Here is a 23,805-nt window from a genome sequence, read left to right as displayed (position 1 = left end):
CCTGCCAACTTTCACTCTGGCCATATCTGTACATACGTTAGTCAATTACATTGTGTTGCCTGTGCATGCCGGTGTGTGAGTGGCTGCATACTTTGTGCAATTCCCAACTTTCTGATGGCTTCCTTTCGTGGCGCAATGTGGTGAAAGGCTTTGTCAAAGAAGGGTCTTATAAGGGCCTACCCATTGCAAATGTAAATGGTGAGATTTGGCTCCCTACTGTGCAACTGGGGCAATCATGTGCATAGGCTAATGTACGCATACCAGCTCACTTCTGCTGTTCCGCCAAGTGAACAATGTCCTCCACAACCATTGTGTGCTACTCACTAACACCAGAAGCATGCACAGTAAGAACTGCATTGCTATATTATTATGTTGAGGCTGTGATTGAGGCCTAGACAGTCTAGGCCACAGTCGCCGCATCATAACAGAGCCATGCAGGCAACCAGTTACGCATGTGCCAAATATCGCAAAGCCAACATAGGCATTGGCACTTCCACCCAAACGCCACACCATAAAGCAGAGATGACGACACATGTTCCATTTACCATAATGCAGCAAAATACCAGTGTATTGTGCACCACTACCAACCTCCAACCTGAAAGCATTACAAGCATGCCAACCAAACAGTCTTCACAGCGTTCAGCGTACTTCCACCGCTGCAGTATGTGCATAGAAGCAATGGTGCATACTGCGTGGCAACACTTAGTAATCTGTGCAATGGACACTACACAAGCATATACAAGAAACATTTGCCCCGGGACCTCTATAATATGTATGCTACATGCAACCAACATTGTTTGCGCTGCAGCCAAATGAGAGCCAAAGAGCAGCAATGTGGCATCTACTTTGACCCAGTGCACTTCTCTTTTGAACCACTGTACATCATTTTCTGTAGAACGGCTGCAGGCATGTAGCCAAGGGCCTATGGACTTACCTCACACAGCACACCATAGTACATGCTAAGTGTACATCATCATGTGTCGTGCAATGCACTCCCCTTCAGCAAATGTCCCTGCCACCAGACACCGCTGTGACACCACCGTCTTGTATATATGGATAGATGCCACGTGAAGGGTCTCAAACTCCCACACCCTTTCCATCCCTTCTTTCCACCACCAGATGCAGTACACTGTTACTTTCAAATCCTTTTCCCGCCGCATTGTCTTCTTATACAACAGGCCGCCGACATGGAACACTGTTCACACATCCTGTCACTGCACACTGCAGTGCAATCAAACTGTTGGCCGCGCTGCAAACAGGGAAATAGGACGGCAGAGTGGTTCCACATGCCTATTTTGAATATATGCACACTGCTCGTTACAAAAGGCCCAGCCATGCACACAGTACTGTAGACCTTTGCCACACACCGCAACACTGTCCTCCAATACACCATGGCGGCGTTTCCTAAAACCTTTGACTCACAGCACACTTGGCTGCGTCCACTGTTCGTGGACAGCTCGGCGTACCGCAGGCCAATGACACTTCGGACAGCGCAGCTAACAGGTATCACACATTTTTGGGGATTTACATTTCACTGTTTAGCAAAAAAATTACTGGTCCGATTGCAACCGAACACCTAGCGCAAATTTGGTGAAAATCCATCCGTTCGGGCTGTAGCTGTGCACAAAGTTTTTCCCCATTCAGTCTATGGGGAAAAAAAATTTGGGACCACCCCCTATAACTCAGCCCCCTAACCCGAAACCTCACCAAAGTTGGCGATAAAATTCAGAGCGGCCCATATACCTTTTTTTTTTTTTTTACAAAGTTTGGTGAGCATTCCTCGACGGGGAGCAAAGTTATAAGCCGCCGAAGTGTTATTCCTATGAGTTTAGCAACTTAACTATAACTACATGGCCGCTACCACAGGCTGTGAAATAAATATATATATATATATATATATATGTATATATATATATTCGCTTAGCAAGCTGCTATTCGGAACGTTTCTCGTGGGAGAAGATTTTGGTTGTCTCATCGATGTGTCGCCCCTTAAGGCTTTGGGGTTCAAGCATTGCCAGGACTGCAACTCGTAAGTTGTCGATCACTGATCCGCATGTTACCGGTGTGTGGTGTCTAGGAAAAGATCACGCTATGGGAGACTGCGGTTAGCGTAAGCAAATTAATCCTTAATCCCTTGGGGAAAGATCAGCTAAATTAGTGTTTCATGTGCTTTTGACAGTCAGGTAGTCGAGCTAAGAGACTGAAGGCCCAATGCCTGAAAAGGTGGACAGGTTACATAAGAAAGCGAAGAAGCATTTGCACTCCTGAAGCTATTAATCCTCCCATAAGAAGCTGCAGCCAACGACACAGGTATGACTCAGATTTGTCGCAGGATCACGGTAAGATCTGCCAGACTCTGGGTGCGTTGAAGGAAAAGTGGGAAGTATTCAAGGAGTAAATGCTCCAGATGTTTAAGATGACTGCAGCAGGTACGACTCTGCTGGTCTCGATGCTGTAGGCTAATCGGGCACCTGTTGCGCTCGGAGGTTCCGGCGCCAAGGTGACCAATTCTAGTCCTAAGCCCCTGAGCTCGACTGGAAAACCGGCTCTATGGCCGAAGGGCCCTGAGGTACTGGCAACAGGAGGCCAGGTAGGAACGTTGTCGTTGGCACCCACAGTCAAACGCTCCTTTATCCCTGAATCCTGATTGACGTTTTATCGACTCAATGAGGTCGATCTAAGATGACCAAGGGGGATGAAGTACCTTTTAGCTTCTCCTGACCAGGATCTGAAACAGGCTGCTCTTTATGGTCACCCTAAAGTGCAGAGTACAGAAGGTCTGTGGAGAGGTTAGTGAAGGCCTTAGGTCTAGGCATTCCCGTTAAACCCCTGTTGGCATATGAGCTAAGAAACATCCTAGATAAGGGACTGCAAACAGAAAGGGCATAGCCTTTTAATGCAGCCATCTCAGACCCCATTACCACATTGTGGCAAAGGTCCTGCTCCATGCCAGCCATGGATGAAGAACTCACGACGAAATTCAAGAAGGCTAGCAGGGGGTGGGGGTCCTTTCCTGTCTTTACGCCCCATGTCAGAAGGCCTAATAGTGGAAGCTGCTGCAAAGATCTCTAGACCAACCACACCCACCTTTAATCTCCCTAAAGACAGGCAATCCATAAAGACGGATGCCCTGACCCAAAAGGTCTTTGCTGCGGATAGCATGGCCCTGAAGGTGGTCATGCGCATTCACAAAGTATTCTCATTGACTGTGGAGATTCATGGCAGAAGCAACAGCACACATCTCGTTAGTTGAAAAGAGGGATGGTTTCATACGGATCATTGACAATGACAAGGGGAGGTGGCATGCCAAGCACTGCAGTTGGGCCTGGACACTACGAATTGTGTATGCACAGCAGCAGGGACATCCAGTGTGTTAAGGAGGTCAACCTACCTTCACACCTCAGGATTCTCACCAAATGTTCAGACTGCTTTTCTGGACATGGCTTTTGACAGTGTGCACCTGTTCAGCTGGAAGGCTGATGAATCCTTGGAGATTTTAAGGCTAAATTGATTGTAAAGTCGCTGGGCCTAGCTGTGCAACAAACTGCAAAGCAGTCTTTCGGCTTCTCCTCTACTGATAGAGGCTACAGGCGGTACATTCGGTTTGGGGGCCCAGCTCCCGCAAGCCAGGCAAGGGGATAAGAGTTTGAGTCCCGGTTGTGGCAGAGGGGCCTCTAGGGGCCAGCAGACTGGCAGCAGCAGCAGGGATGATGGCCCCACTAAGCCACTTTGAGTTCTCCCCACATGTTTCCCCGGTTGGAGGGAGAATTTCCAAGCACTTGACCAGGTCTAAGGAGATACCCTCCGACGCCTGGGCCTTGCAGCTCATCAAATGGGGTACTGTCTGCCATTCTTAAGAAAGCCTCCAGACTGATCCCCAGCTGCCCCTAGCAACAACCGGAACAGGAGCTCCAAGAGGAACTGAGCACCCTGTTATTGAAGGGTGCAGCGGAAGAGGTACCATCCAAGCAGGGAGCATCAGGCTGGTACTCTTATTTTCTGCTACCCAAGAAAGTAGAAGGACTCTGTGCCTTCCTGGACTTCAGTGCCTTGAAGTTCTTAAGGAAAGGCAAGTCCAGGATGTTGACATTGAAAGAAATTCTGCAGACCCTCTACGAGATCTTTATACAGGTGCTGTTGGAGAACATTTGAGGCGTAGTGTAGGCAACACAGGATAGACCCTCTTACTTGTCTCACCACTACAGTGATTCAGTTGCTTCTGTCACTGGCCTCTACAGGCCTTCAAATATGCAGAGTCCAGGGCTATTTGGCGGCTTTGTCTGTGTTCAAGAGGTCTCTGAATCAAGGATGTTTCTTCACAATCCCGGTAATGACTCAATTTCTGAAAGGCCTTGTAAATAGGTTTCTGCCTACTCTTTCTGGTTCCTGACTGGGACCTGAACTTGGTTTTGACATTTTTGATGGCGGCTCTGTTTGAGCACATGCATTCGTGCCCCATCAGTCTGCTTACCCTGAAAACTGCTTTCATGTTTGCAATAACATCAGCAAGATGTGTCAGTGAGCTTCATGCTCTATCTTGCAAGCAACCTTTCCTAAGATTTGTGAGGGTGTGCCCTAAATTTCTGCCAAAAGTGGTTTCTGAATGACACATCTCCCAGAGCATTGATTTGTTAGCGTTTTATCCTCCTATGCATCCTTCTAAGGAAGAACAGAAGCTGCAACCTAAGAGGGCACTCTGCTGTTACGTGGCTTGATCCGGCGAATTTAGGTGCAATATCCTTCTGGCTGCATCCAAGCAGACACACTCTCGCTGGATAACTCTGCATTGCAGAGTTATCCAAGAGCAGGTAAAGACCTGGCATCAGGGCACTTTCTACAAGGAGTGTGGCAGCATCATCTGCAATGCAGAGGAGTGTGCCGTTGAAGGAAATGTGTTGAACAGGGACCTGGTTGTCCCTCCACATGTTCACTAAGTATTTCTGCTCGTATGTGGCACGTGGTTCAGTCGTACGATTCAGCAGAGCGGTGTTGTACAGCTTCCTTGTCTGAAGACTTTCATCCCGCCTCCGCACTCTGTACTGCTTTGGGAGTCTATCTGATGAGGAATCTGCAGGAAAAGAATCCTTAGAAAGAACATTACTACCAGTAATGTACTTTCTATGGCTTCTTTTCTCGCAGATTTCTAATCGCACTCCCATCCAGCCTGCTATGAAAGTAGTCTGCTTTATATATCTGGTTGTCTGCTTCTAATGGGACAAGGTTATGATGATGATGATGATGATTAGGTGTTTGGCACAGTTTGATGCCTCGTCGTATTAGTACTGACAGCCAGTGGCATCCAGTTTGGTTCTGTTCCTCACAGCCGAATCCTATGGGTTCTTCCTCTATGGTTGCCTAGTTCGAGGGGTTGGACGGAGGGACAGGGGCATCGTTTTTTTAATATCTATATATCTATCTATATATATATATATATATATATATATCCATTGTTTACATATCCCGCACGACATGCACTATGCACTTTATCAAGTCCAGGCAATCCTTTGCACAGCCAAGCTTCTCAAACTCATAACAGCATTAAACACTTTATAAATACACCATTGGAGTTCAACGGCTTACCAGCTGTATTGTCCCTATAGCAGAGTATATTACGAAATAACAAAAAATGTCCATGGCACTTGACCATAAATAAAATACTGAAAAACGAACACGGGATCGTATTAACAGTCAACACATTTAAGCACTGTTGGCATCATTAGCACTATGCACTTTATAAAGTCGAGGCAGTTTTTAAGCCTTTCAGATTTAAGCCTTTCAGATTTACCAATGCTTCAGACATTTTATTATTGTTAAATATTATTTATTTATCGCATCTGTGCATATGTATATGTTTGTGCCATAAAGTAATAAACTGAACGACAAATATAAATATATATATATATATATATTTCTGAGGCTTGTGGAATCTGCTTAGATCACATGCTGTGCATAGGCCGACATCTAGTGGAAGCTGCGGAGTATTACAGTTTGTTTTTCGAAAATCGAAAATGGGCGTCGACACAGGGCGTGCCAGTAATACTATCCCTAGTGTGACGTCCACTGTACCCATGATCCCTCACGCGTCTAGGATCCCCAGATTGTTTTTTTCCGCCATTCTGGTCGGAAGCACTTCATCGGAGTTCCCTGGCTTTGCCATATTTGCACTCAAAACTAATTCTAATTTGCCCCGTTTTGTCACCCTTACGTCGATCAACATCTCGACGCCGAACCGGGGAGGAGATCAACGTCGAATACCCGACGGATTGGGCCTTGAGGCTTCCGCCTCGGCTCGGGCCCGGGCCGCTGGCCTCGGCCCTACAAGTAGGGAGAGTGGGGGGTGGTACACTTCCACACTCGGATATATATAATCATATAGACACCTTCTTACCTACACACACTTGCCCGCTGCCCACAGGCGCGTATGGAGGGTACACCCTTTCAGTTTTGCCCCAAGTGTAATAAGAAATACCCTTGGGTAGATAAGCACGCTACGTGCAATCTTTGCCTGCCCAGAGACCACCCCGAGGCGGGTTGCAGGGCCTGTAGTAGGTTTAAGACCAAAACTCTTAAGGACCGCTCCACCAAGCGTTGGGCCCACCACGCCAAGCTAGCAGCTATGGAGGCGGAGGGTACCTTCAGCGACGGCAGCGACGCCGGACTTTCGGACGGCGAGGGCACCAAGGCGTCGAAAGACAGCCTAACGCACGTCCCCGGCCTCGGAAGGTCGTCCGTCCCTGCGACTATGGGGAAGTCCCCCGGCGACAAAAGCGTTACACATACACACGCTAAACACAAAAAAGCCACCCGAGATTCGACGTCGTCGAAACCTCGAAAAGAGGCACAGAAGGAGCGGTCCGAAAGGACGTCCTCTGGGCGGTCCCGGTCGAGGTCGCCGCACGACGTCAGGCAAGCCTCCACACTTGCACATAGTGCCTCGCCCATTAACATCACGGAAGATCACTCGTCCGGAGACGAACACGACTTCCATCCCCAGCCTGCACCCCAGGAAAAGGGTACATCACTTGGGAGTAAGGAGGGCCCAGTTTCGAAGCCTAGTTCGAAACACAGGCATTCCACCTCCGATCCTCAACGCCAGGCGTCGAAAGATAAGGGAAATGGTAAACACACTTCCACCCACGGGGAAGGGGGTAAGCAGCAACGGAAACAACCCTTGCAATCCTCCACAACAAGAGAACTGACTTCCCCGTCCAAGTCTTCTCAGGGACAGTCCATAGAAAGTTCCAGCAAGGTCACCCCAAGCTCCAAACTCTGGTCATGCGAGGACATTGACAGAGTAATGTCAAGGATGTCTTCCTTGGCAAATTTCTTCGAAAGACACCCTGACCAACTCCTAGCTTTAAACCCTCAGGAATCTTCTCCCTCAGGTTCAAGGGACCCTATCCCTTCAAATAAAAGGCCCCGGGTCGAGACACCATTAAGGGCTTCAGACCCCTTTGAGGTCCAACCCTATTCTTGCCTTTTCCCTACAGGCCAAGGAGACTCTTCCCTTATAGAGGGTCAAGAATTTGAGACGCCAGAAGATCTCGCAGTGTCAGATTATTACGGGGAGGACGAAGACGAGGATGAGCCAGAAAATAGCCCAGATATTTTCAGAATGGACTCACCAGTCGAAAGGGAAGCCCCAGTGTCTAATTCCCCAATAGATAATCAGCCCCTCCTGAATGAACTGCTCTCTCGGGCAGCTAACCACTTCCACATAGACACACAAGGTGTCCAAGAAGAGAGGGACTTCGCGGAGGAACTAATAGGGGAAAGGAAGACAGTAGCCCAGACCATTCCCATCCTGAAATCTATTCAACGCAGAATAGCACCATCCCTTATCAACCCAAACCTGACAAGACCTGTAAACCCGAGAGTAGAGAAGCTGTTTAAAGCAGCCCAGTCGGACCCTCTATATATTAGAGGTCAACTTAAGCCAGACTCTCTAGTCGTAACTAACACCCGCAAGAGAGCTGGAACCCCATTATCTTCCTCTGAGGCTCCCCCCGACAAGGAAAGTAAGAAACTCTATGGTTTTGGTAGAAAAGTAGCTTCCACGGCAGCCTACCAAACCAGAATCGCGAATTCCACCACACTGTTGGCCAGCTACAACTGCCATCAGTGGGAAGAAGTGGCAGCACTAATAGATTCCGCTCCCGAACTTAAGAGCCAGCTATCTCGCATTTGTGCAGAGGGAAGAAACGTCTCAGGCTGCATTTTAAAAGCAACTTTGGACGCCGCAAACAATGCGGGTAGAATTATAGCAGAGGGGACTGTCATCAAAAGACATGCTTGGTTGAGGCAGTCGGGATTCAAAGCAGAAACACAAGCTGCACTCTTAGACAAACCAGTGGAAAGTGATCTCCTGTTTGGTAAGGCAGTCGAGGACGCTCTAAAAAACGCTAAGGAGGAATTCGACACCCTCAAATCCCTTGGCCAGTTAACTACAAAACCACATAACCAAAGAGGGAACGGCAATTTTCGTCACCCCCGCGGCCAAAATTCCAATAGAGGCAATAGCTATTCCCACACCCAGGGTACACAGTGGAACACCAACAAGCCACCAGGTAAACAAGGGTATTTATTCAACTTACTTCCTTGTTCCAAAGAAAGACTTAACAATGCGCCCAGTATTGGACTTGCGGCCTGCCAACAAGTATGTCAAGCCCCAAAAGTTTCGTATGACTACACTACAAGAGGTAATCCCCCTCCTAAAAAAGGGGGATTACATGGCAACTTTGGATATGAAAGATGCCTATTTTCATATTTCCATGCTCCCAGCGCACAGAAAGTACCTACGCTTCAAGGTGGACAGCCAACACTATCAGTTCAAAGTGCTGCCCTTCGGGATAGCTTCGGCACCAAGGGTATTCACCAAGGTACTGGCGGTGGCGGCTGCACACCTACGCCGGAAAGCTATCCCAGTATACCCTTATCTGGACGACTGGCTCATAACGGGGGAAACCCCAGTGATTTGCAGGACAAACATTCAAAGGACTATCGACCTCCTTCACGAATTAGGCTTCTCAATCAACGAGAAGAAATCAAGCCTAGTGCCAAGCACCTCCAAACAGTTCCTAGGAGCTATCCTGGATACTCAAAGAGGGTTAACGTTTCCTTCAGAGGAAAGAATTCGGAATATACTACTGCAAATTCCGCAATATCAGGCCGGTCGCCAAATAACGGTACGCAGGGCAATGCGTTTGCTGGGCATGTTGGCTTCATGCATTTACCTGGTCCCCCACGCGCGACTGCGCATGCGTCCCATGCAGGAATGGTTGGCGAAACAGTGGTCTCAGGCAAGGGGTCAGTGGGACGATCTAGTGGTCGTTTCGCCAACATTGGTACAAAGCCTTCACTGGTGGACAAGAGAGAATCTTGCTCAGGGGAAACCTTTTCACGATCCCGAGGTACAGGCAATAGTCACTACCGATGCATGCCTCACTGGGTGGGGAGCTCACCATCTCCTCCACACAGCCCAAGGTCTCTGGTCTCCCTCAGTAGCCAGGAACCACATCAACCTGCTAGAACTTCTGGCAGTATTCAGAGCACTTCTAGCATTCGAGCCCTACCTGCTCAACCTGGCAGTGCAAATCCGGACGGACAGCACAACAGCCATGTTCTACCTGAACAAGCAAGGAGGGACTCGTTCACCAAATCTGTCCAAGCTTGCACAGAAAATCTGGATATAGGCACTCAGACGGAACATCTTCCTGTCAGCACAACATGTTCCAGGGGAACTCAATTCCCTAGCGGATGCTTTAAGCAGAGACTCCCTCCCAGAGGAACACGAATGGGTTCTACACAAAGAGGTCGTAGAAGACATCTTCTCTCAGTGGGGTTGCCCCACTATAGACTTATTCGCCACAAGCGAAAACAGACAATGCCCAGGATTTGCATCCAGGTTCCCCCAACCAGACTCCCAGGGGAACGCCCTGTGGATGAACTGGTCAGGGATGTTTGCGTACGCTTTTCCACCAACTCCTCATCAGGAAGGTGGTCAACAAGATGAACAGAGAGTCGATGACGCTCGTCCTAATTGCTCCCATGTGGGCAAGACAACCTTGGTTCCCACACTTACGCAGGATGGCGGTGTGCGAACCCATCAGACTTCCAACCTGGTACAACCTTCTGTCCCAGCACCAAGGTCAAACAGTGCATCCTCAACCCAACTCAATGAACCTCGCAGCATGGCTCCTGAGGTCATAGAGTTTGGACATCTCAATCTACCACAAAGATGTATGGACATCCTAAAAGAATCTAGGAAACCAAACACAAGGCACTGCTACTTTGACAAATGGAGAAGATTTGTTATTTGGTGCCAGAATAAACAAATCAACCCAATTGAATGCACTCCTTCCACTATTGTTACATACATGCTCCACCTGCTAGATGCAGGTCTGGTTTTTAACTCACTCAAGGTGCACCTGGCAGCTCTATCAGCCTACGTTATGTTATGTTATTGAATTTCTACAGCGCTACAAGCCCTAAGGCATCCAAGCGCCCCATCACAAGCAGAAAGGTCAGTGAGGACAACCACCTCCACCACCTCCCATAACAAGGTATCGTGGTGGAAAATACCAGTGGTTAAAGCTTTCATGGAAGGAGTAAAGAGACTTCATCCTCCAATTTCCAACCCACCACCAGGATGGGACCTGAACGTGGTGCTATCTAAACTCATGGGCCCGCCCTTCGAGCCCATTCATAAAAGTAGTCTCAAACATCTGACTTATAAAACAGCCTTCTTAGTAGCCATTACTTCTATAAGAAGGGTCAGTGAAATCCAGGCTCTGTCAGTGCAGGATCCCTTCTTTACTGTCCACAAGGACAAACTGGTTTTACGCACACACCGTAGGTTCTCACCTAAATTTATCTCTAAATTCCACGTAAACCAGTCCATCGAGCTTCCGGCTTTCTTCCAAAACCCACAAAGCTCGGCTGAGGTGAAACTACACACACTAGATGTGCGTAGGGCGGTCCTCTACTATGTAAACAAGACCAGACCGTTACGAAAAACAGATCAGCTGTTTGTCTCCGTAGCTACAGGCAGAGAGGGGGATCGCGTCTCTAAGGGTGCCATCTCTAAGTGGATTGTTAACTGTATCCAGCTGTGTTACTCACTCGCTGAAAAGACTCTGCCTTTCACGCCTAGGGCCCACTCTACAAGAGGTATTGGGGCCACTCTGGCTTTCATTGCAAATGTACCCCTTGACACCATTTGCAAAGCAGCTACTTGGAGCTCTATTCACACTTTTACTGCATTGACACTCATTCCAAGACAGATACACAAGTGGGACAAGCGGTTCTAAGACATTTATTTGCTCATGACCCTTCTCACACCCCACCTCCTTCTTCAGGTACTGCTCGCTAATCTATGCACAGCATGTGATCTAAGCAGATTCCACAAGCCTCAGAAGAGATACATTACTCACCGTAATCGTATTTCTGATGCTTGTATCTGCTTAGATTCACATGCGACCCACCCTTCCTCCCCTCTGAGAGAAGGCGCATGGTTGCTTGTAGTCCTACCTTTCTACCTATCTGCTTGGATTATCTGTACTCACGCTACTCCTCATGCTACCTCATGTCAGGAAAAACACAATCTGGGGATCCTAGACGCGTGAGGGATCATGGGTACAGTGGACGTCACACTAGGGATAGTATTACTGGCACGCCCTGTGTCGACGCCCATTTTCGATTTTCGAAAAACAAACTGTAATACTCCGCAGCTTCCACTAGATGTCGGCCTATGCACAGCATGTGAATCTAAGCAGATACAAGCATCAGAAATACGATTACGGTGAGTAATGTATCTCATATATCTTAAGAGTGTGTACGGAGTATAAAATACATATTCTGCATTGCCATGCCATGCCAAGCCAAAACAATTCAAATTACAAATGGAATTGGAAAGCCAACATGGCAGCCTTCAATGGACAATCGGTGTACAATGAATGATAATTCTAGTGTTTTCGAGTAGAGGAATGAGCTTACATGGAAACAGGAAACTGGTTAAATAGAATGCATTAAGTGTGCCAGTAACAATCGGACGAAGCCCGTTTTGGGTGAAACGTGTTCACTTGTGTTTTCTCAATTGTTCACCTACAAATGAATGAAGGACTATTACTTCGGGGTCTGTGGCGTGGTTCTTGGATTGAAAATAGAGGAGTGCTGCTGTAAACTGCCCAATTCCAGTTTTGTTTGTTATATATATATATGGAAAAATAAGGAAAGGTGCGCACTCCAATTCTCTGCATGACCTTCCAGGCCACTGGTGTACTCCGACCGGTTTCTGTGCCAATACACGTCATCGGGGAGGCTGGGTGGACTTGAAGCTCACCGCAGGTGCAGGTGATAAAAATCTGCTACAAGGGCTACTGGTAGATGTAGTCATCTGCTCTGCAAAGAAAACGCTCGCGCCCAATCCCACAGTGGAGAAAGGGGGGGGGGGGTGGGAGTGTAGCCTCAAGTGAGGCACTCCAAAGCCGGGCATATATAACCCTGGTGCGGCACCTTGGCAGGTCTTGAGGATTCCACCCCTCAAGTCCTGCGAAAAATGGAAAAATAAGGAAAGGTGCGCACTCCAATTCTCTGCATGACCTTCTAGGCCACTGGTGTACTCCTCCGACCGGTTTCTGTGCCAATACATGTCATCAGGGAGGCTGGGTGGACTTGCAGCTCACCGCAGGTGCAGGTGATAGAAATCTGCTGCAAGGGCTACTGGTAGATGTAGTCATCTGGTCTGCAGAGAAAACGCTCACGCCCAATCCCACAGTGGAGAAAGGTGGGGGGAGTGTAGCCTCAAGTGAGGCCCTCCAAAGCCGGGCATATATAACCCTGGTGCGGCACCTTGGCAGGTCTTGAGGATTCCACCCCTCAAGTCCTGCGAAAAATGGAAAAATAAGGAAAGGTGCGCACTCCAATTCTCTGCATGACCTTCCAGGCCATTGGTGTACTCCTCCAACCGGTTTCTGTGCCAATACACGTCATCTGGGAGGCTGGGTGGACTTGCAGCTCACCGCAGGTGATAAAAATCTGCTGCAAGGGCAACTGGTAGATGTAGTCATCTGGTCTGCAGAGAAAACGCTCAAGTGAGGCACTCCAAAGCCGGGCATATATATAACCCTGGTGCGGCACCTTGGCAGGTCTTGAGGATTCCACCCCTCAAGTCCTGCGAAAAATGGAAAAATAAGGAAAGGTGTGCAGGGAACTGGAGTGCGCCCCTTTCCTCGTTTTTGTCATATAATTATCCGACACCGCGTCCGGAGCAGACGATTGGCACGGCCGAGTGAAGAGTCGATGATGTATATCAAGTCGTACCATGCCCCCTAATGAAAACGTTTCAGAGCAGCTGATGCTAGAAGTTTATAATCTGCGAACAAGAATCCATAGAAACCACATTACTGGTTAGTAATTTCTCCAGCTGTTTTTTAGTAAGTGATGAAAGGAGACTGAGTTAGCAGGCCTCATCTTAGCATGAATTTGCATGGCTGACCTACGCATGAACAGACTTTTTTTTTCATGGTGTTACTGTATTGTGTTTAAATGTATGCATTATTTAACTTATACTTCAATTTTGATTAGGAACAGTAGTATAGTTTTTATGCATGAAAATGGTATATTTCATCTGGTTACGTTTCTTGTTTCCATAGAGCAATAACACATTTCAGCTGAGTACTACAATTATTAGAGCCAGCCCAACTCCATCAGAAGAATATGCTGCAAAAGGTGTGTCTGAAAATTCCTCATGCCAGCATAATGAAGATCGACCATCTTTAAATACCTGTTCCAGAAAAACACGCACAAAACCGGAAGGACTTCAATCCAAAAATATTAACAGCAAAAATGAAATTTGTAAGGGTTCCTCCAGAGTAGATAAAGACGAGCTGGAATCTGATAGTCGAAGCACTGCATCAGTGGAGAAACAAATTGATTGTGGTAATTCTGCCGTCCCAAGCAAAGCCGGTCTCCCTTACAGCTCGAAGTCAGCACACATAAGTGAACCAATAACAAAGCCAGAGCTGACAAATGTCCCTATAACACCTCTATTGGCACATGTACCAGTTTTACCTCCAGCTGGTATACATACTACTTTGAAGCAGCATCTTCTAGATAATCCATGTGTCCCTATTTCAAATTTTAAATCTGCTGGTGTTTACTCAGATGGGTATCCAGTACCTTCTGGCATTTCTGCACTTTTGCCAGGACATTCCTTTTCAACAACACAACTTGCCCAGCAGTTTGTAGGATCAGAGCCATCAACTATCAAGTATACAGTTGGCAGTTCAACAGTATATGGACCCACATCAAGGTTTTTGGATCCTGCCTCCCAAGCTGGCTATGCAGAGAACTATATACAAAACTGCAATGTTGGACCGGGATTGATAAATTCACTGCCACTTGCTTCAGGTGGATTTCAAAACTGGGATATGAGAAGGTCTTCTGGATTTGGTAAGCTTGCCCTTTTTAACATCAACATTTTGTTGTAAGGGGATACTGTAATGCCAGTTTATCATTGATGAAATAATATTTTGAAATCCTCATTCCATTCCTAATACGTTGGAATGGTTCCTAGATCGGAAAATGACCTAACGATACATTCTGCGAGACTACGGGCCCTCGAAGCGCACTGGTGCAATATTTGTGCATGTTGTCTGACCTGCTCATTGTTTAACATTGTGTGGCCCTGGACGTCTTAGTCGACCATTAATTGCCATCTTCTTTAGACTGCCAGATCTAGAAGTCTGGTTGGTCACAGATGCTTTCTTGTCGGGAGTCGAGAGTTTTTGTTGGAACAGTGGCGGTGACTGGGAAGTGTCTGGCAGGGAGATATTCATCCATGTAATATTTTGTGTGATGGTTGATGTTTGCTTTGATGGATCATTTAGCACATATAAAAAACACAATGTCCTTTGGGTTTCTCAGAATGCAAGAACAGTGCTTTACACTGCAGCCTTGTACAATTTGTCAAGACATTCTCTTCCAATTGCTGTGTTTTTGCAGAGTCCAAGAAGCACGGGGGCACATGCTCTTTTCACGCTATTGACATCACATTTTTCTTCAAACTTTATTTTGAAAACAATATATGATGTGCATGTTAATTATGGTGCAGTATAGAACTGTTCATGTCCCACCCCACAAATCCACCATACTAACCACCTGACCTCTTAACAGCCTTTCTTCAGCATGGTGTCTCGTATGGATTCACATGCTGATGAATATTCCCAGTCGGACTGAGAATCCAACTCTATTTCCCCTTTAAACCAATCACTGTCTTCAGGGTCATACTGCCCCATCCAATGACTGTCCTCTCCCCAAACCCCTCCTCTGGTAGCCACCTGCAGATTTTTACCGAATGCGGCAGTGTTGGGAGTCCTTGAGTTTGCTCTGTGAGCTACTTCTACTTTTTTTGTTTTCCGATGGAAAAGGGTTCTATTTTTGTTCCAAAAGAGCCTGTGTGCTCTCCATCTGCCGACAGTGGGGAGCCATTGTCGCTGAATTTCAGCGCCCCTCATGGGGCGAAGATCGCAAAGTTTCCAGAAGGCCATCGGGCCTACTTCGTGCCCTCCGACCATGACGGAGGAAAATGAAGGAAGGAAGATCCCTCTGAACCAAGTGCAGGCTACGGAATGGGTTTGTTGAAGACAAGCACCTGCAATGACTTTACTGACTGCATTCAGACCAAAAGGACAATTTGAGAAATAAACTTGTTTTCTACAAGAAGACGATGAAGGATATGCAAAGTAGACTGGTGGTGTGACTGAACGCCAAGGCCTCTGCCCCGCTCTGCAAGCAGGGTCATGCCTTACCCAGGACCGGCCGGTCTGAGGAGCGATCTTTGCAGTTCTTTCAGGGCACCTTATCCGTGGGGGCCCCAAGTTAAGGCCAAGAACCACAAGTCCTGGTCCACCAGGGTCGCCGCGGAAGCGGGTCCCACGGTGGACACGGCACCATCGACCTCACCCTCTGGCTCCTATTGCCAGTTGGCAATCAAGCTCCTCCTCAAAGGAAATCTTCCAACCTGGCTAAAATGCAGGAGAAACCAGAGAAGCTGCGGAAAGAGAAGGCGGCGAACTGCCCAATCGACACAGGATAAGACTTTGTTGAAGATAGAGTTGGTGTCAGCTGCTCTCACAAAGGCTAAAGGGGCTGACCCAGTGAAGGTAACCCCCGCAGCGCAGAAGGTATCCATGCCCCTGAGGCGCAAAACCACTGCAGTGACTTTGGCAAAGTCTTCTGGCATGCCGGAGAAGGGGATACAGTCTTAGAATCTGGTTCCGACCCCTAATGGTGGAAAAAAAGTAGGGGGGGAGAGATAAGGAGGCCCCGGATCAGTCCCAGGCCATGGCCCAAACCATTGAAGTTTCATCCACGGACAAGGACCTGGAGTCCTTACACACGGTCCACGAGGACTTGGAAGAGGATGACGGCGTGGGGTACTAGTGTTCCAATCATGCCAGCTCAGCTAAGGGATTTGTCTCTGTACACCCTGTTGACTGTCTTCCATCCCCCTGCCCCCCACCCCCCACCCCACACCTTGGTGTCGGAGATCCGGATGAGGATGCCACAGGGCCTGGTTCCATTGGTCCCTCAGCTCCCCGGTAAGCTGTCGGTGAAGAAGAGGAACCGATTGACACCCCCATTTCAACCTCCACATCCGCGTTGGTCCCTCTCTCCCCCAGCAGACACAGATTGCGAGGCTAAGAGGAAGCCCCTTCTGGATGACGTGTGGGAGGAGACAGGCTAGAAATGAAGTACCGGGTGTCGGAATCCGCAAGGTACATCTGGCAGCCATCTCCCGCTACACCAGGTCTCCAGGAAGATCATCGCTTTAACCTCACCGATTCAAGGAGTTCCTCAAGGGGCTGTTCGATCTTTCCTGCTGGTGAAGGCTCCGGTGTGGGAACTCAATGTGGTGCCTGCTAGGCTCATGGGGGGGGGGGTGCCTTTGAGCCTATGCATCGGGCCCCTCTCATTCCTCTCATGGAAAACTGCTTTCCTTGTGGCCTTCACCTCTGGCTGGAGGGTTGGTGAGATCCAGGCCCTTTCGTGCAAGCAACCATACCTGACTTTCCACAAATCGAGGGTGGTGCTGCAGATGCACCCCATTTCTATGCCGATGTTTCCATCGGAATGCCATCTCAAAAAGCCTTTGGTGTTACTGTTTTTTTCCAGAAGCCTTCGTCACCGGCAGAAAGGGCCTTGCACTTGTGGGACTTTGCTCGTGCCCTGAAGTTCTACGTGACCTGCACAAAGAGTTTTCGGAAGACTTCTCAACTGTTCGTGAACTTTGTTCCTGTGTACCATGGGAAGGCCTTGTCCAAGGCTTCCATCTCAAGGTGGCTCTCCGGCTGCACCGCGCACTTGGTGAACCGACTGCTGCCCGTCCGTCCGAGAGCCCACTCCACCAGACTGATCGCTGCGACGACGGCGTTCCTGTCTGGTTTGCCCCTTCTGGACATCTGCCGGGTGGCTACGTGTAGGTCCATGCACACTTTCACGAGATTCTACTGCATCAACAGGGATTCCAGGGAGGAGTCCAGAGTCGGCCAAGCAGTACTATGCAACCTGTTCGCTTGAAGCCAGTCTGTTCCAGAGGTAAGAGTTGATTGCTTCTGTTGAGCCTTTCCACCTCCCGTGGTTGTGTAATGTTGTACTGCTATGTATTTGTTATTGAGCATGTGAATCCATGCCAGACCCCTTGCTGGAGATGTTACAAGTTACTTACCTGTATCTATTGTTCTCCAGCATAGCTCTGGCAAGGGTCATGTACAAACCCTCCCTCCGTCCCCTCTGTGGCTCTTCTTCCTCATACTGCCACTTTACGTGCTTACCAAATCTGTAGAGGACAACCAGAGGTGGGGCTTAAGGAGAGGCATGTCATTGGATGGGGGCGGTATGACCAAGAGGACAACAATTGTTTTAAAGGAGAAATACAGTTGGATTCCCAGTCTGACGGGGAATATTCATGAGCATGTGAATACATGCCAGAGCCATGCTGGAGAACATTAGTTACAGGTTAGTAACTTGTTCCTTCCTTCCCAATACCCTGCATGTCCCAATTATAATCTCCAAATCTAGAAGTTACCATCAAGTCATAATAGGAACGCATGCAAACAAACTCCATAATTAAGTGTCCGTAGTAAATCAAAAACCCAATGTGCCATCAGTTTTGCATATCCAAGCCCACAAATATTTGTATATAGCAGTATTTTATTATTGACGATCATCCAACATCCCTACAGAAGGAGGGGCACATCCTGCAACATCGGATTACAATTTACAAGCTATCTGATTCTATGACTGTTTGGTACGTACTTGGAACATTCAAGAGCTATCAATACTGGTGTGGCAATATCCGTCTCATGGGGGCCACTAGACCAACTTGAGCTTTCATCTTCAGTGCTCAGCCATAGCACCCAAGCATACTTTTTCCGCTGATGCACACTTCATCAGTTCTCGACCCACTCTGTAACCCTATTTGCCTTCCTTTTGCCATCCCATAGCCAACTATCGTTGCCAGCACCAACTGCCTTGTTAAAGTCTATCGCATCCCCCTAGATCTCAGGAGTACCATATTAACCTTGTATGCCTCTGCCACCAAGCCCAATGCCTGCAGCGCATTGCACTGAAACCTACATAAGGCTGCCCTGGAAGACATGGGAAATGTTGGAGGCCAGATTTTGGAAAAGACTCTTAAGACTGCCAAACTGCATAGCTATAGGTGTGATCAGACATGATTTGGGTCTCCATTCTTTACATTTGCACGTCCAGAAAAGTGGAACTAATACTGTCCACTTCAATACAAAATATTGAAATCTCAAAATGAGGAAGCCACTTTTTGGCCTCTCAATTTATGGAGGAACAAATGCAAAGAAATTGTGGAGAACCTCTGTGTCAACATAGAAACATTACACGCCAATCCCGAAAAAGCAAAAACAGCATTACTATTAGCAGATTGGGCACAGACTGAAAACATTAGTAGAAATTCAAAATCTCACACACTATCAACTAAATTTGTTAACTTTACGAAAAGTCTTCCCAACTATTTGAACAAGAGTTCAAATCCCTAACACAGAGAGGCAATTTTGCGCTTCTGGCTTAACATTTTAAGAACAAAACACATATTAAGGAAATATGGTCTGACCCCGGACGACGCATGTCGTTTATGCAACAAACACGAAGAATCGCTCCAACAACTACTCATGTTTTTTAAGGACTTAAAAACAGAGAGAGAAAAGCTACTCCAACTAGTGCAGCCAGCGTCTTGTGATTTGGACTCTGATTCATGTTAAGATATGATATGTATAACGCGCCTATACAAAAGTGTTTCAATGCGCGACGAGGCAAGGGGGGGGGAATGAAGGGAGGACAGACAACAATCCTACTAGGCCAAGTGTCATTCAGATCACGCAAGTGCATGGGATGGGGGAAGGGGAAAGTGCGGGGGCAGGGAGAGTGCAGTACATGGGAATAGAATAATAATAAGTAAAAGTAACAGTCAGCAGGTGGCAAGTGCAAAAGTAAGTGCAGAAATCAGGTGTCGATTGCTGGTAGTGGGACTGTAAGGATACAGAAACAGTCCCCAAGTGCCGGGATTGCCAGGTGGCAGTGCAAGTGTTTGAGACTAGCGGGGGAGGTACCTGGACCCGAGATCAGAGGGTGACCAGGTAACCTGTGCAGTTTCAGTTTCAGCCAGGAGGTCAGCAGGGGAGAGGAAGAGAAAAATCAGAAGCAAAGAGAAGGGTTTTGAGGTGCTTCCGGAGCTGATTCTCCTCAAGTTTCAGGGAGGCAGGGAGGCTGTTCCAGAGGGAGGCACCAGTCGAAGAAAGAGATCTACCACCAACTTGTTGCTTGGAGAAGTGGCTGACCCTGAGGGAGTTGGAGGCGGATGAGCGAAGAGTTCGAGATGGAAGATATTTAGGAAGAGATAGTTAAAGGTATTGATGCCCCAGGTCCTAGAAGGCCTTGTGGACAATGCAGAGGGGTTTGAACTTAATCCTCACAGCCACTGGGAGCCAGTGCAGAGATTTTAGTCTTGGAGAAATACGATCCCGGGGCTTGAGACCAAGGGCAAGTCTCGCAGTCATGTTGTGGATGAGTTGCAGAGAGTAGAGGCAGGCAGATTTAGAAAGGCTGTTGCAATAGTCCAGCCTAGAGAGAACCAGCGTTCTAGAGACAGTGAGCTTCTGGGGCAAGGAGAGGAAAGGAAGAATACCTCTGACTAGGTGCAGCTGGTAGTGTGACTTCTTAGAGACGTTGAGATGTGAGGAGAGAAGGAGAGTGTGGAGTTGAAGATGACCCCGAGGTTTTTAGCCTCACAGGTGGGAGCAGGAAGAGGGCCAAGAGAGGCCGGCTAGAGTGCAACAGGAAAGGAGGGAGTGGGTGTGCCAATGAGGAGAATCTCAGTCTTACTGGCATTACGGCAGAGGTCATTGGCGGCACACCACTCCTGGATAGCAGACCGACAGTGATGAGAGATGGGGAAGAGGTGGCCGAAGGTAGCCTGAAAATGAGCTGAGTCATCCACATAGCACTGAAAGTTGGGGCAGAGAGCGGCAAAGTGGTGGGCAAGAAGTGCCAGTTATTGGTTGAACAGCCAGGGAGAGAGGTTAGACCCCTGGAGGACACCACAGGTAGAGAAAAAGATAGCAGAGAGGAAGGACCCAAGTTGGACCTCAGAGGGTCGATCAGAGAGGAAAGAAGTCCGCAACACCAGGGCCTGACCAGTGATACCCAGGTTATCACGGAGACATTTCAGCAGGATGGCATGGTGCACCTTGTCAAAGGCAGAAGAGAGATGAAGCATGATGAGGACACAGGGGGTGTTAGAATCAAGGTTGGAGAGCGGATCTTCACAGATGTTCAGGAGAGCAGTGTTTGTGCTTTTGGCAGCTCTGAAGCCAGACTGATGGTCATGAAGACAACCAACAGATTCAGTGTGGAGATTAAGCTGGGAGATGGCCAGCTTTTCTAGGAATTTGCCCGTGAAGGGAGTGATGGAAATTGGGCGATAGTAAGCCGGGCAGGAGGGGTCAGCAGAGTGTTTCTTAAGAGGTTGCACAAGTGAGTGCCTCAGGGGGGATGGGAAGACTCCAATGGCGAAGGAGTGGTTTCAGAAGTCGGCCAGGGCAGGAGCCAGGGAGTCGATGTGGTCCTTGATGGTTTTGGAGGAACAAGGGTGAACCTGTTTTGACGAGACTTTCATAGATCTGACTTTTCTAGAAACCTCATCTGCAGAGAACAGGGGAAAGGCAGAGAAGGAGGCAGGAGAGGTGGCTGCAGAAGGGAGTAGAGGGAGGGAGGGGAGAGGGAGGACAGGATGTCCTGAGTTTGAGATGAAGTGAGAAGCCAGTGCCGTGCAGAGGGCCTTGGAAGAGACAGGAGAGGTAGAGACTGCGCCAGGATTGGCCAGTTCCTTACAGATTTTAGAGTTCAGCCGAGTTGTTGGATGCCGCAGAGACGTGGGCTTGGATATGAGCTCTCTTCTTGGTGAGAACAGAGAGCCGGTATTGCCTTTGGAACAGGTGGCAGGCCAGTTTGTTAGAAGATTTACATGAAGCACGCCATTTCCTTTCGGCCACCCTGCACTTGCGTTTAAGGGTGACGAGGTCTGAGTCGTACCAAGAGTTGCACTTGGCTTTGGGCTTTAGGCAGATTGTCATGATGGGGGCAAGAATATCAAGGGTATCAGATATAGCAGAGTGGAGCATAGAAAGGGCTGTGGCAGGGTCAGCGTCAGCCAAAGGGAGTGGGCGGGGGGGTTGAGAAAGTGGCGACGAAAGCCTCAACTGACATTGCACTTCAATCCTTTCTGATGCCATCCAAGGAGTTGGTGTTTCTAGGTGCTCAGTTTCTCACATAGGACAATATAGTGAAGCCTTCGGATGAGAGAGTGGTGAAGTTGCCGTCCATAGCGGCCGAATGGGGCCAGGCTACTGTGGTCTCGCTCCCCAGTTACATGTCACTGCTGGGTTCCATGGCGTCCTGCATCCCGCTTATCCTGAATTGTCGCTTGTTCATGCGGCCAGTGCAGGAATTCCTCGCAGACAGGTGGTCGCAGAGTCGAGGGCTATGGTCGGACAAGGTGGTCATCTGCCGGGGACTGGTAGAAGCCCTGAAATGGTGTCATGCACAGACAATCTTGTACGGAGCATGCCCCTGCTGGAGCCGGACTTCAGTTCAAGATAGTGGTTGACGTCTCCCAGGTGGGTTGGGGTGCGCCGCCAAAGATTCAAAAGGAGACGCGTTCCCCTGGACGGGCCTCTTCGGGTACGGGTTCCCTCAGTTTCCGCTGGTTCGGCGGACGATACAGTGGGTGCGCAAATACCATTGCAAAGTGATCTTAGTCGCACCATGCTGGCCCAGACAGTCGTGGTTCTCAGATCTCCTTCATCTAACGGTGGAAGAGCTGCTTCATCTGGGGGGAGAACAGGATATGCTGTTGCAGGACGAGGGGAGTGTGGTATCACAATCCGTCATCTCTCAGCCTGGCTGCATGACTCCTGACCAGTTTGGTCATCTAGGTATCTCACAGGAGTCGTCGGATTCTTGATGCAGCAAGGGCGCCTTCCGCTAATATCTTGTACAGTAGAAAATGGGCAAGATTGGTTCTAGGTTAAAGGTTGGAAAACAAAAGGCTCGAATGCCTTTTTTTTCGACACCAAAAGGACCGAAAAAAAGGGTTGAATATTTTGTTTGTTTTTTTTGGGGGGGGTCCCCCCCAACCCCCTGTTTTCTGGTTTAAAAAAACTTTTTTTCACATACCAAACAAAAAAAGAAAAAAAATAAATCAACCTTTTTATTTTCTATCCTTTTGGTTTCGATCAAAAGGGCATTTGACCCTTTTGATTCGAAACTTTGACCGGACACCGGCGAGATTCAGTGCCTGGTTCGAACAGCTCAGGTTCTTCCATACCGGCTGCATCTGGCGCGGGGCCTGGCATTGTCTTCAGTCTAGGTACATTTAGCTGCCATTTCTAGATTCACCAGACGGCGCCATGCTACTCCTCTGTTTAGTAACATATTGGTTAAGCATTTTCTGAAGGGACTTTTTCGGACATTTCCCTGGAGAAAAGGTTTTCTCCAGTATTGAGTCTCAATGTGGTTCTCGCTGCTCTCATGAAACCGCTGTTTGAACCCATGTTGACGGCGTCCTTGAAGTTCCTCTCGTGGCAAGTCGCATTTCTAGTTGCAATCACTTCTGCCAGAAGGATTTCAGAGCTTCAGGCGCTGGTCATTGACCCGCTGTACCTGCAATTCATGAGACCAGGTTCTCCTGTCTACTAATCCACCTTTCATACCAAAAGTGCCTTTGGCGTTTCACAAACCTGCTACAATTGCCTTACCCTCGTTCTTCGCTAAGGCGACGACGCCGGCGGAAAGAGCCCTGCATTCCCTGGACGTCAAGAGGGTGTTGACGTTTTATCTGGCCTGTACTCGGGACTTGAGGCAGTCGAAACAGCTGTTTGTGGCCGTTGTGATCCATTTCCAAGCAAAGACTTGCTCGTCTCGTCCACAATTTCATTTTGTCACAGAAAGGCTGGCAAGCCCTTGAGGTGAAATCCTAAGGCCCATTCTACAAGTTCCACAGCGTCGTCAGCGGCGCTCTGGGCTGGAATCCCGCTCACTGACATTTACCAGGCAGCTTCTTGGGCGGTGCCGCATACCTTCACCAGACACTATCTGGGCCATTAACATGTGGAAGATGTGCAGGTGGCGCGGGTGGTCCTTCAGCGCTTGTTTCAATGTGGTAAGCTCTGCAGCTTCTGGGGGTTTGTGTTTTACTCTATCACTTTCTGGTTC

At 48.4% G+C, this 23,805-nt stretch overlaps 1 protein-coding gene across 5 annotated transcripts in view; it reads left to right on the top strand.

Moving 5' to 3' along the window:
* The window catches only part of CEP192 (centrosomal protein 192), a 2,773,731-nt gene that overhangs the window by 1,220,766 nt on the left and 1,529,160 nt on the right, over positions 1 to 23,805 (top strand). For all 5 annotated transcript variants that reach the window (XM_069620824.1, XM_069620822.1, XM_069620821.1 and 2 more), the window contains one exon: positions 13,653 to 14,451. In XM_069620824.1, coding sequence (XP_069476925.1) covers positions 13,653 to 14,451 — 799 coding nt within the window. The remainder of the gene's footprint in view (positions 1 to 13,652; positions 14,452 to 23,805) is intronic.

The sequence above is a fragment of the Ambystoma mexicanum genome, chromosome 5q (assembly GCF_040938575.1).
Source record: "Ambystoma mexicanum isolate Mex_15411 chromosome 5q, UKY_AmexF1_1, whole genome shotgun sequence".
Classification (NCBI taxonomy): domain Eukaryota; kingdom Metazoa; phylum Chordata; class Amphibia; order Caudata; family Ambystomatidae; genus Ambystoma; species Ambystoma mexicanum.
The sequence above is the reverse complement of the archived record's forward strand: the minus strand, read 5'-3'. Positions and strand labels throughout refer to the sequence as shown.